Source organism: Hippopotamus amphibius, chromosome 7, assembly GCF_030028045.1.
Source record: "Hippopotamus amphibius kiboko isolate mHipAmp2 chromosome 7, mHipAmp2.hap2, whole genome shotgun sequence".
NCBI classification, from domain to species: Eukaryota; Metazoa; Chordata; class Mammalia; order Artiodactyla; family Hippopotamidae; genus Hippopotamus; species Hippopotamus amphibius.
In genome coordinates, this window is record NC_080192.1 from 21499639 (window position 1) to 21512829 (window position 13191).

At 35.3% G+C, this 13191-nt stretch overlaps 1 protein-coding gene across 2 annotated transcripts in view; it reads left to right on the forward strand.

Annotated features, from left to right (window-relative positions):
* BLTP3B (bridge-like lipid transfer protein family member 3B) overlaps positions 1 to 13191 on the forward strand; it is a 90247-nt gene that overhangs the window by 71316 nt on the left and 5740 nt on the right. For both annotated transcript variants that reach the window (XM_057740866.1, XM_057740865.1), the window contains 3 exons: positions 2489 to 2742; positions 3058 to 3166; positions 12799 to 12992. In XM_057740866.1, coding sequence (XP_057596849.1) covers positions 2489 to 2742; positions 3058 to 3166; positions 12799 to 12992 — 557 coding nt within the window. The remainder of the gene's footprint in view (positions 1 to 2488; positions 2743 to 3057; positions 3167 to 12798; positions 12993 to 13191) is intronic.

A 13191-nucleotide genomic window follows, 5' to 3' on the forward strand; every position in this document is an offset into this window, starting at 1 on the left:
TGCCCGGGCTTAGTTGCTCCCAGGCATGTGGGATCTTCCCGGACCAGGGCTCGAATCCATGTCCCCTGCATTGGCAGGCAGATTCTTAACCACTGTGCCACCAGGGAAGTCCCCCAAACACTTTTCTGCACAGTTTTTTACTTCTCTTTATAGCCCACTTACTACCATGTCCCACTTATTACTTTGTTTCATGTCGTTCCTAACTGAAGGAATCATTTTGAAATGCCTTATGTGTATGGGTTATACAGTCAGTGCTGTCTAATACCTTATTTTTTCACAGCTGTCTTGGTTGTTTAAAAATAAAATAACAAGAAAGAAAAGAAAGGAAAAGGAAAGGGAATAAAGGGAAAAGGAGAAAAAACTAGCTTGAACATTTAAAACATTAATAAGTGATATGAACAAAGATTGTATTTGATCTACAGTTTATATACACTGTCACTCTGACATGAACAGTTAAAATTGCAAAGTTGTTTTTGCTTTTGTTTGTTTTTGTTTTTCTATAATGGGTGGACTTTGGATCCTTTAATAGAAAGACCTTAATATAAGTTTCATACCATAGGAGGTAATAGGAAGGAGTGATTTTTGACTAATGAAAATTTTGTTTTGTTTTATCTCTACTTTAAATACTCCTTTTGTTTGAAATTATTTCTGGCTCTCAGCTCCCTGGAGTGAGAAGTATTGGGTTGGCCAAAAAATTTGTTCGTTTTCTCCTGTAAGATGTTACAAAAAAACTCCAGTGACTCTTTTGGCCAACCCAATATGTCTGTGTGTGTGTGTGTGTGTGTGTGTGTGTGTGTGTGTATAGATAGACACATGTAGATATATAGATAGATAAAAGGCAAAATAAAAATCACATTTACCAAGTGCTCATTTTCAGTTGCTCTTACTGTTAAACAGACAAGTTAGTTAACTCTTGTTTTTCTTGGTAGCAGAAGGAAGACTAACCATGATCAATTGTGACTATTTCTTTTACCTTCTGTTTAAAAAAATTAAAATATCTGAGTTCTTAGTTATTTAAAGAATTCTTTGGGAATCTTTTTTTTTTTTTTTTTTTGGCATCTAGCTTCCCACCAGGGATTGAACCCAGGCCCTGGCAGTGAAAGTACCAAGTCCTAACCACTGGACCACCAGGGAATTCCCTGGGAGTTTTTTTGATCTCTTCTAGTATCTATACTATTTATTTATTTTGAATGTTAATAAGTAGTGCTAACATTAATTAAATATCATTTTTTACCTGAAATGAAAGTTTTAAAAACAACTCTCCACTTTATGTTGTATGTGGAGATCTATCCTTGGTGCATAAATATACATATCTTTAATTTCTTGTACCCTTCTCCCCTTCATAAATATATATACATTTGACTTCTGTAAGACTAAAGTATTCACATGCATAATGAGGAAAATTAAACATCTTTTCATCATGAATTTGGTAAGTGCGGTCTTTTTATGAGGGCTCATTGGACAGATAACTTTGAACCTCTAACTGAAACAGCCTCACCTTTCCAGAACAATTTGTTTTTAACTCATGGGTTTTATGAATTGTGAAACTGATCGTATTTTTCTCTTTGCTGCTAGGAAACAATTTTTGGTCTACCTTTGGCACAGAAATTTAAATAATGTATTTTGAGTTAATAATCTTATCATCTATCTTTACTTTTCCATGCCCTACTTATTTTTTAAATCTGATTTTGCTATGTGCATGTTTCATCCCATTCTTTTTGGAGCTAGGTAATGTAAAATAAATAAAATAATTACCATGAGGGCCAATTCACTTAAGTAGTTTGACTAGAAACTTTTATTTTTAAAGATATTCTATGGGTGCTTTATTGAAATTAAATTTTTTTGAACTCAAGTACTTATAGCTCTGTAAGCCACCTCAAATTCTTTTTTGGAACAAGACCAAGATATAAATAAACATAAATATAAATATAAACGTATATTTCCTTTGCTATAATTTTAGTTTCAAGATTGTCTTCTAGTAGTAACATTTTAATGAGGTCTTTTCTATTTACCTTTCCAGTTATTAAAGGGCTCAATTTTAATGAGGAACATACAAAACTTCAGGCTTTTGTCACTTCTTGAGAATTGGGCTTGAGTCACTTTAAATGCCATGACTGTTTCTTATCACAGTTGTCTGTTATATTATAAATGTATAGATATGTACACACTCAGACACATTGAAAATAGCTGAGTTATGCATCATCAGATTTATATCATGGCATATTTTTCCATGTTACCAAAAAATTAAAAATATATAAAAACACAGACAAGATAGCATTATTGTAGTAGATTGTAAAAATGGAAATTGGGGAAATTAGGGTTGGGTATGTATTGTATATGTAGTGTAAATATCTTAAATTAAAAGTAAATATTAAAACTTTATTGTTGCTTTAACATAGTACAAAATGACAGCTCTTAATGACAAGTAACTGAGAGTGACATTTTTGAGTAGTGCTACAAAGTTATCATTTTTATTCTTTTTTCATAGGTTCAGATCATAAAGCTGTGACTCATTCTAAATCGTCTCCTGAGATTACTCTCAGATTTGAAAGTGGGCCTGGTGCTGTAGTACACTCTTTGCTTGCAGAAAAGAATGGATTTCTGCAGTGCCATATAGAAAACTTTAGCACTGAGTTTCTTATATCTTCTCTTATGAATATTCAGCATTTTTTGGAAGATGAAACTGTTGCAACAGTGATGCCAATGAAGATACAAGTTTCTAACACAAAAATAAATTTAAAAGTATGTTAACAAATATTTTTATATTTTCACGTTATAAGTGTTCACTTTGCCTACCTAGACTTTGATTCATGTCTAAGAATGTGAACTTGTTGGTCTTTGTGGTGATGATGTAGAGATTTTTCTTAGAATTAGAAAATATCAAAATAAATGGGCAGTTTTCTCACTGTATCAACCAAAGGATGCTAAAGATACATTTCTTACTCATTAAAAATATTATTGGCTGAAGTAATGTTTAAGACAATGATTAATTGAAAATGATTAATTTTATCTTTTACTTTAATGACAACATGCCAATACTATTTCTCTTTCCTGCAGGATGACAGTCCTCGTAGTAGTACAGTGTCCCTTGAACCAGCTCCTGTAACTGTTCATATTGATCATCTTGTGGTAGAAAGAAATGACGATGGCTCTTTTCATATCAGAGGTATATATGAAACAGTTTAAATGAACACTTAATGAAATTTGACATTATTTACATGCTGATTATTTTTTCATATACTATTTTTATGAAATATTTTGATTTCTATTTTATATACTATTTTATATGCATGTAAATATGTAGTAGTAGATGATTTAGGGACACTTTCAATACATTGTGATAAAATATCATCCATGTTATGAACCTCTAGCTCAGAAATAACTCGTCTACTATTGATTTAGTATCTGTTGTACAAATGTGTTTTGAATGAAATCCTTCCAGGGTTATCTGAAGCTTTTTTTTTTTTTTTTTTTTTTTTATTTATTTAATTGCACTGGGTCTTAGTTGTGGCAGGCAGGCTCCTTAGTTGTGGTATGCAAACTCTTAGTTGCGGCATACGTGTGGGATCTAGTTCCCTGACCAGAGATTGAACCTGGGCCTCGCTGCATTAGGAGCGTGAAGTCTTAACCACTGTGCCACCAGAGAAGTCCCTCAAGCTTCTCCTTTTCAATGAACCCTACTCTACAACTTGATGTGATTTCTTAAAATTTTTGAGTACTTATTCTCCATACATTAGTTACTTATAGTATATTGCTGTGTATTTAGTTCTGTTTTAGTGTTTGTATCTCCATTCTAGCAAGATTTTTAAGGTCTCTAATGTAAGGACTGTGTCTTATAAGGTAGTGTGGAGTAATAGAAGGAGCTTGAGTTGGTAGGCTTAGGTGTTCTAGTCCTCACTTTATTAGTAGCTACTTGAGGGTGAAATATGAGGGACTAAGAGGCAAACCAGAAAAATCTGTAGCCAGAAACCATGAAAGGGAGGACTGTTGCTGAGGTAGAAGTAGTTTGTGGGGAACTCTTAACTGAAGAGTCTTCCCCTCTGGAGTTGGGGAACAGCTCAGCAAACATATAAGTCAGGCCAACCAAGATCAAAATGTCAGCTTCGGGACTTCCTAGGTGGCGCAGTGGTTAAGAATCTGTCTGCCAATGCAGGGGACACGGGTTCGAGACCTGCTCCAGGAAGATACCACATGCCGTGGAGCAACTAAGCTTGTGCACCACAACTATTGAGCCTGCAGTCTAGAGCCTGTGAGCTACAACTGTTGAGCACGTGTGCCACAACTACTGAAGCCCGTGCGCATAGAGCCTGAGCTCTACAACGAGAGAAGCCACCACAATGAGGAGCCTGCACACCACAATGAAGAATAGCCTCTGCTCACTGCAACTAGAGAAAGCCCCTGAGCAGCAACAAATTCCCAGAGCAGCCAATAAATAAATAAGTTTATTTAAAATATATATATATAAAAAAAATGTCAGCTTCATTACTGATGAAAGCTCAGATGAAGATAGCTTAGGTGTGAGAAGTTAGGTTTGCTGTACGGCTCTTGCTCCCAGATGCTTTAGATCCCAAAACTGCAGGTCTGTCTTATACAAAAAGCAGAGAACAGAGTGCTCCGGTGCTTTAGAGTGCTGAAGAAAAGTCGAGACTTTTAAAGAAATATAATTAATATTGTCAGATAGATGACAGGATTGTGAACTCAAAATAAGAACAAGCTTTTGTGGAAAATAACCAGTTAGAAATCCTTGAAAATTAAAAATCTGATCTTTGAAGTAAAGAATAATAGGTCACTTAAAATCTATCAGCTCTACCTTTAAGAGATATCCAGAGTCAGACCTGAATCATACGGGATATAGCCTTCTCACATTGGCTTCTTTTACTTAGTAATACGATATAAGATTTCTCCATATCTTTTCAAGGCTTAATAGCTCGTTTCCTTTTAAAGCTGAATAATATTCCATTGTCTGAATGTACCACAGTTTATTTCACCTACTGAAGGACATCTTGGTTGCTTCCATATTTTGGCAGTTGTGAATAAAACTGCTGTATACATTCATGTGCAGGTATTTGTGTGGACATAAGTTTTCAACTCCTTTGGGTAAATATGAAGGAGTGTGATTGCTAGATCTTACAGTTAAGAGTATGTTTAGTTTTGTAAGAAAATGGCTGTACTGTTTTACATTCTTACCAGCAGTGAATGAGATTTCTTGTTGCTCTATGTCCTCGCTAACATTTGGTATTGTCAATGTTCTGGATTTTGGCCATTCTAAATAGGTGTGTAGTGGTAGACTGTGGTTTCAATTTGCACTTCCCTGATAACATATGATGTACAGCATCGTTTTGTGTGCTGATTTGCCATCTATATATCTTCTTTTGTGAGGTGCCTGTTAAAGTCATTGGCCTCAGAGAGAGATTTCATATTGATAAAAGATCTCCCTAAAACATAGCTCAGTCATAAACCTTTATCCATCTAACAACATAACTGAAAAATATAAAGCAAACCTGTTTGGAATAAAGAGAAATGGAATCATACCATATTGAGATACTACAATCATAGAGAAACTTTAACATGCCTCTCCGAGTATAAGTATATATACTTAAATATATATGTGTATGTGTGTATATATATATATATTTGAATTCAACAAACAGGTAATTGCACATACCCATGAAACTTTTGTATCAATTCAGTCTGAAAGAGGATATCAACAGATTCCAAAACATAGAATTCATGCAAGCCATTTCTCTGATATCAGTGCAATAAAGTTTGTCACTAACATAAAAAATGTAACAGAAAATAAGATATTTATACTTTACAAAATTTAAAACAATCCTTGTACTAATTCTCGGGGATTTATTGGCAGCTGAGTGAGATTAATTACTATTTGCTAAAGAAAACAACAAATATTGTTTTTTTTAAATACATTTATTTATTTATTTATTTTATTGGCTGTGTTGGGTCTTCGTTGCTGCGCATGGGGTTTCTCTAGTTGTAGTGAGTGGGGGCTACTCTTCATTTTGTGGTGCGCGGGCTTCTCATTGCAGTGGCCTCTCGTTGCAGAGCACAGGCTCTAGGCACGTGGGCTTCAGTAGTTGCGGCACATGGGCTCAATAGTTGAGGCTCACGGGCTCTAGAGTGCAGGCTCAGTACTTGTGGCACATGGGCTTAGTTGCTCCGCGGCATGTGGTATCTTCCTGGGGCAGAGATCGAACCCGTGTGCCCTGCATTGGCAGGCAGATTCTTACCCACTGCGCCACCTAGGAAGTCCCAACAAATATTGTTTTAAATGAGAGGTTTATAATGTCTGAAGAAAAATATCTCCTTGCATACACATATGGGAAAAATAAAGAGTTAAATATCAATTTAATGAGTAAAAACTAATTTAAAATCAAGGTGCTTTGAAAAAATTTTTCCAATATTTTTCCCTGTATTTCTTATCTATATTTTATAGTTAGTCAAGTATCAATACATATTTTACCAATTGTGAATTGTATTTTAATATAGTAGCTAAGGTGAAAGTGAATCACTGGTCCAGCAAGGGCATATATTTGCATGAAGATCATTTCAAAATGAAAATTCCACTTGGACTTGTCTGTAAAGTTGTATGGGTTAAAAAAAAATCATTTACAGATTCAATGCAATCCCGATCAAATTACCAATGGCATTTTTCACAGAACTAGAACAAGAAATTTTACGATTTGTATGGAAACGCAAAAGACCCTGAATAGCCAAAGCAATCTTGAGAAAGAAAGATGGAGTTTGTTGAATCAGGCTTCCTGATTTCAGGCTATACTACAAGCCTACAGTGGTCAAGACAGTATGGTACTGGCACAAAAACAGAAATATAGATCAATGGAACGGGATAGAAAGCGCAGAGATAAACTACGGTCAACTAATCTATGACAAAGGAGGCAAGGATATACAATGAAGAAAAGGCAGCCTCTTCAATAAGTAGTGCTGGGACAACTGGACAGCTGCATGTAAAAGAATGAAATTAGAACACTCCCTAACACCATACACAAAAATAAACTCAAAATGGATTAAAGACCTAAATGTAAGGCCAGACACTATAAAACTCTTAGAGGAAAACATAGGAAGGACACTCTTTGACATAAATCACAGCAAGATCTTTTTTGATCCACCCCCTAGAGTAATGGAAATAAAAACAAAAATAAATAAGTGGGACCTCGTGAAACTTCAACGTTTCTGCACAGCAAAGGAAACTATAAGCAAGACAAAAAGACAACCCTCAGAATGGGAGAAAATATTTGCAAGTGAATCAACAGACAAAGGATTAATCTCCAAAATATATAAACTGTTTATCCAGCTCAATATCAAAAAAACAAGGAACCCAATCAAAAAATGGGCAGAAGACCTAAATAGGCATTTCTCCAAAGAAGACATACGAATGGCCAAGAGGCACATGAAAAGCTGCTCAACATCACTAATTATTAGAGAAATGCAAATCAAAACTACAATGAGGTATCCCCTCACACCGGTTAGAATGGGCATCATCAGAAAATCGACAAACAGTAAGTGCTGGAAAGGGTGTGGAGAAAAGGGAACTCTCCTGCCCTGTTGGTGGGAATGTAAGTTGGTACAGCCACTATGGAAAACAGTTTGGAGGTTCCTTAAAAAACTAAAAATAGAACTACCATATGACCCAGCAATCCCACTCCTGGGCATATACCCAGAGAACACCATAATTCAAAAAGACACATGCATTCCAATGTTCATTGCAGCACTATTTACAATAGCCAGGACATGGAAGCAACCTAAATGTCCATCAACAGATGAATGGATAAAGAAGATATGGTACATATATGCTATGGAATATTACTCAGCTGTGAAAAGCAATGAAACTGGGACATTTGTAGAGACATGGATGGACCTAGAGACTGTCATGCAGAGTGAAGTGAGTCAGAAAGAGAAAAACAAATATCGTATATTAATACAGATATGTGGAGTATAGAAAAATGGTACAAAGCAACCGGTTTGCAAGACAGAAATAGAGACACAGGTGTAGAGAACAAACATATGGACACCGAGTGGGGAAAGCAGGGAGGGTTGGGGGGAATGAATTGGGAGATTGGGATACCAAATTGTGCACTCTAAATATATGCAGTTTATTGTAAAAAAAAAAAAAAAAAAAAAAAAAATCACATATGAGGGACTTTCCTGATGGTTCAGTGGTTAAGACACCACCCTTCCAATGCAGGGGGTGTGGGTTCAATCCCTGGTGGGGGAACTAAGATTGCACATGTCCCATGATGCAGCCAAAAAAAAAAAAAAAATCACACATGAATTACAAGCATATCCTAATAAAGGCAAGATAATATCCATTTTTATTTTTTCAGCGTGTCACACACTTATATACTTCATTTCTTACATTTTTGAAATCTTTTGCTCATTATTATATGTTCTACATTTTAGGAATATATTTTTTCTTATTTCATGTCTTTACAGTGACACTTGGATCTTTTCAGCAAAGCCATTTAGGTAGTGATGAAATGTAGAGGAAAAAGCATATCCTAGATTTTTTTTTTTTAAGTGGGCGTCGAAACTCCGAGTATTATTTGAACGTAAGCAGCAGCAGTCATGTATGTAAATTGTTGATGGACCTTTCAAAAGCTCATTGAGATGATAGAAAAGTTTGTTGTGTTATTCAGGATATTAGCATTGTACAAAATTTAAGACAATTTATTTTAAAGTAGTTTTCCATTGTCTCTAGAGAAAACAGTATATTTTAAGCATAAGCAAGTGTGCTTTGTTTTATATAGAGTGTCTCATGCTTTATTTCAGTGTATACCTAAGAGCAGTAATACCTAAGAGCAGTATCATGAAGCAGATTACATTATGTTATTTTTCTTATCATGGGGGAAATTAACTGCATGAAGTTCTTTAGTGTATGATGTACCTATGTAGCAGAGCCTAATGTACCACACATAAAGCTTGTATGATAATGTATCGTAAATACAACTCAAACTCATCTATTAGCCATGATAAAGGTGTTTAATTAACAGTTTTATTTGCTTCTTAGAATTTTGAAGCACTTTGGGTAAATGATTTGAATGGCTCTACTTTCTCAAGTAGCTCTTTAAGAAATTTTAAGGTATGGGAGTTCCCTGATGGTCTAGTGGTTAGAATTTGGCAATTTCACTGCTGTGGCCAGGGTTCAGTCCCTGGTCCGGGAACTGAGATCCTGCAAGCCACATGGCACAGCCAAAAAAAAAAAAAAAAAGAAACAAATTTTAAGGTATGCTGGGGTTTTCTCCCTTAAAATGAATTTATCTAGCAAACAGGAGCATTCAGAATAATCTCACTAGTAGTTGTTTCAAAAATTAGTTGTAGGTATTTGTTGCTGTGATAATGGCAGCTTACCTAATATTTTTCTTTACTCCTTCCTCTTCTTTTAGTATATTGAATTATATTAGCAGCTGATCTGGATGTGATTAAATAATGTTCATCATGAAGGAATAGCTGTTTTTATACCTTTCCTTATTTTAAATTTTTATTTATTTTTTTGCTGCTTATCGTAGTACTTCACACTTCTTGCAAAAGTCTTAAAAACAATTACTAGTTTTTGAGTAAAGACTTCAGTAAAGACTAGTTTTTCAGTAAAGAGAAACTTTAAATAGTTTTTCAGAAAATTACAAAGGTATACTATAATTTCTTCTTGCTCCAGGGAAATATGGCTAATTGGGTAACTTAATAACACTACTTATAAGAGAAAAAGATAGAAAATGTTTGTTGTGTATGTGTGTATATATATATGGTGTGTGTATATATACTATGCCATCTATTAATTACTTTTAATAGCAGTGTACAGGCTCTCAACATCTTCCACCCAACACACCTAGGGCCTGGCATACTCCCATCTGAGACAGTGGCCATTGTGGTATTGACTCCCAACAAAAGGGTTGTGAGGGAGTACCTCCCGATAGATTATATTGGAGTGTGCGGGGGGGGGGGGGGGGGGGGGGCATTGTGTATTTAAAGACCTGTGATGAGCAACTCTTTCCTATACACGCCCTTAGAATCATTGCCATAATACTTCCTAACTGGGAATGAGGGAAGAATTTTAAAATTACCAAACTTAAAGAAAAGTGTAAAACCTAAACTCAGAAGAGTGCCTGTATGACACTCAGAAGACAAATGAATAGACATCTTCTATTTGAATAAGCAGAGAACTATTAAAACCTAGATTTAAAGTCAAATTTATATTGAACACCTGCTTTGTTGTGGTGTGCAGGCTTTTCATTGTGGTGGCTTCTCTTGTTGTGGAGCACAAGCTCTAGGCACGTGGGCTTCAGTAGTTGTGGCACACGGGCTTAGTTGCTCTGAGGCACGTGGAATCTTCTCTGACCAGGGATTGAACCTGTGTCCCCTGCATTGGCAGGTGGATTCTTAACCACTGTGTCACCAGGGAAGCCCCTGGGAATCTTTTTAAGAGGAAAAATTATGTTGAGTAGATATTACTCTTTTGTCTGCTCAGTATAATTTGATATGGTGTATCACCTTTCTGTCATGACTGTTTACTGTGATTTTGGTAGACCTTGCAATCAGATGACCCTATCACAAATATGGGAATGGGACCTAGCAAGCGAATCAAAAGATTTTAGCCCTTGGGACACTGAGTGATATATGAATGGACTATGACCCAAGCATTCTGAGTCTTTTTTTGGGAATTGAAAAGGACACTGAGAGAGAAGAGATCATAGGTTGTAAAACTTACTTGTTTGGGGTCACCAGAGGCTACCTTTGCCATCATATAACTGAATTAACCTGGAAGAGAAGAAAAGTGGACCTGAGGAGTAGAGAGTCAGCTTCCTAAAATGACACTCCTGAGGACATCATATGAATTCTAGTATCTGGCTATACGTGAAGCACCATCACTTAGACTCCCCTGTTACAGAAACAAATACATTGCCTTTTTAAAATTTTTTTAATAAAACAATGGAATGATATTTATTTATTTATTTATTTATTGGCTGTGTTGGGTCTTCATTGCTGCATGAGGGCTTTTCTCTAGTTGCGGAAAGTAGGGGCTACTCTTCGTTGCAGTGCACGGGCTTCTCATTGAGGTGGCTTCTCGTTGCAGAGCATGGGCTCTAGATGTGAGCTTCAGTAGTTGCAGCACATGTGCTCAGTAGTTGCATCTCTCAGGCTCTAGAGCACAGGCTCAGTAGTTGTGGCTTAGTTCTCCTCGGCACGTGGAATTTTCCAGGAGCAGGGCTCGAACCCATGTCCCTTGCATTGGCAGGCAGATTCTTAACCACTGCACCACCAGGGAAGCCCATATTTCCTTTTTTGAAAACAAGTTTGCCTTGGCTTCTGTTCATTTGCAACCTAAATGCTTTGACTATATGTAATCCAAAAAGTAAGAAAAAATGTTGATCTGTAAAAATATTCCCTGCCTTTTTGAAAACATTTTAAATGGAACTGCTTTCTTAATTTAATTCCGAATTATTCACTATAAGTGTTTAGAAAAACAATTGATTTTTGTATATTGATCTTGTATCCTGCAGCCTTGCTAAACTCGTTCATTAGTTCTGAGAGGTTTTAGTGAATTCTTTTTTTTTTTTTTTGTATATACAAGATCATGTCAATAGAGATAGATTTACTTCTTCCTTTCTAATCTGGTTATCTTTATTTCCTTTTCTTGTTTAATTGCCTCGGCTGAAACTTCTAGGACAATGTTGAATAAAAGTGTTGAGAATAAACGTACTTGTCTATATCCCCAGTCTTAGGGGAAAAACATCCAGTCTTTTACCATTGTGTGATATCAGCTGTGGGTTTTTTGAAGATGCCCTTTGTCAAACTGAGGAACTTCCCTTCTATTCCTAGTTTGCTGAATGTCTTTTAAGATGAGAAAGTGTTGGATTTTGTCAAATATTTTTTTCTGCATCTATTGAGAGGATCATGTGGCTTTTGTTTTATTCTATTCTGTTGATGTGATGTATTACATTAATTGATTTCTGAATGTTGAATCCACTTTGCATTCCTGGGATAAATCCCACTTGGCCATGGTATATAATTGTTTTTTATATTGCTGGGTTCTGTTTCCTAATATTTTGTTGAGGGCTTTTGTGTTCATATTTATAACCATATTGATTTTAGTTTACTTTTCTTATGATTTCTTTGGTTTTGGAATCAGGGTTAATACTGGCTTTTTAGAGTGAATTAAGAAGTGCTCCTCTTCTTCTGTTTTTTGTACAGATATGGTATTAATTCTTAAAATGTTTGGTAGAACTCACCATTGAAGTCATCTTGGCCTGAGCTTTTCTTTTCTTTCTGGGTAGTTTTTGGTTTTGTTTTGTTTTTGATTACTGATTTAATCTCTTTACCTGTTGTATTCATGTCTATTTCTTATTGAGTCTATTTTAGTAGCTTGTGTCTTTGTAGGAATTTTTCTATCTCATCTAAGTGATCTAATTTATTGGTATACAGTTCTTCACAGTATTCTTTTACAATTATTTTTATTTCTGACAGGTCAATAGTAATGTCCTCTCTTTCATTTCTGATTCTAATAATTTGTTTCCCTTTTTATTTTTTGGTCCATCTAACTAAGGTTTTGTCAATTTTATTCATCTTTTCAACAGATAAGTTTTTGGTTTTGATTTTGTTCATCTTTTCAATGAATAAGCTTTTTGTTTTATTGACTTTATTGTTTCTCTGTTTCATAATAATATCTCCCTACTAATAGAGATACTCATTTTTAAATTAGTTTTCACAAGAGAACTTAAGATTTATCAAGTATTTAGAAATGTTATCTGAGTATTTTATTTGTTTTATTAGATTCTCAGATGCTTAACACTAGAAATGATTTGAAAGAAAATACCAAAAGTGATTCAGTGCTGCTTACCAGTGGAAAGTGTGATCTGAAGAAGCAACACAGTGTCACTCAAGCCACTCAGACGAGCCCAGAGGTTCCTTGGCCTTCTTGGTCAGCCAGCTTTCCTGAGTGCTCCTTTGACTTTACTAGGGAGCAGGTAACGGAAAAACTAGTTCATTCTCATTCAGTTTCAGCAATTAAAATAAATATTAAATAGTTAAGACATTATTTATTTACTTATGTAAATAATGTTTGTTGAGTACAAGGAATGGACATTTCCTGCCTTTACAGAGATTGTAGTCTGGTGGAAAATAAAGGAGTAAATGTGGGAGAGTACCAGTTTCTGGAATCTACGA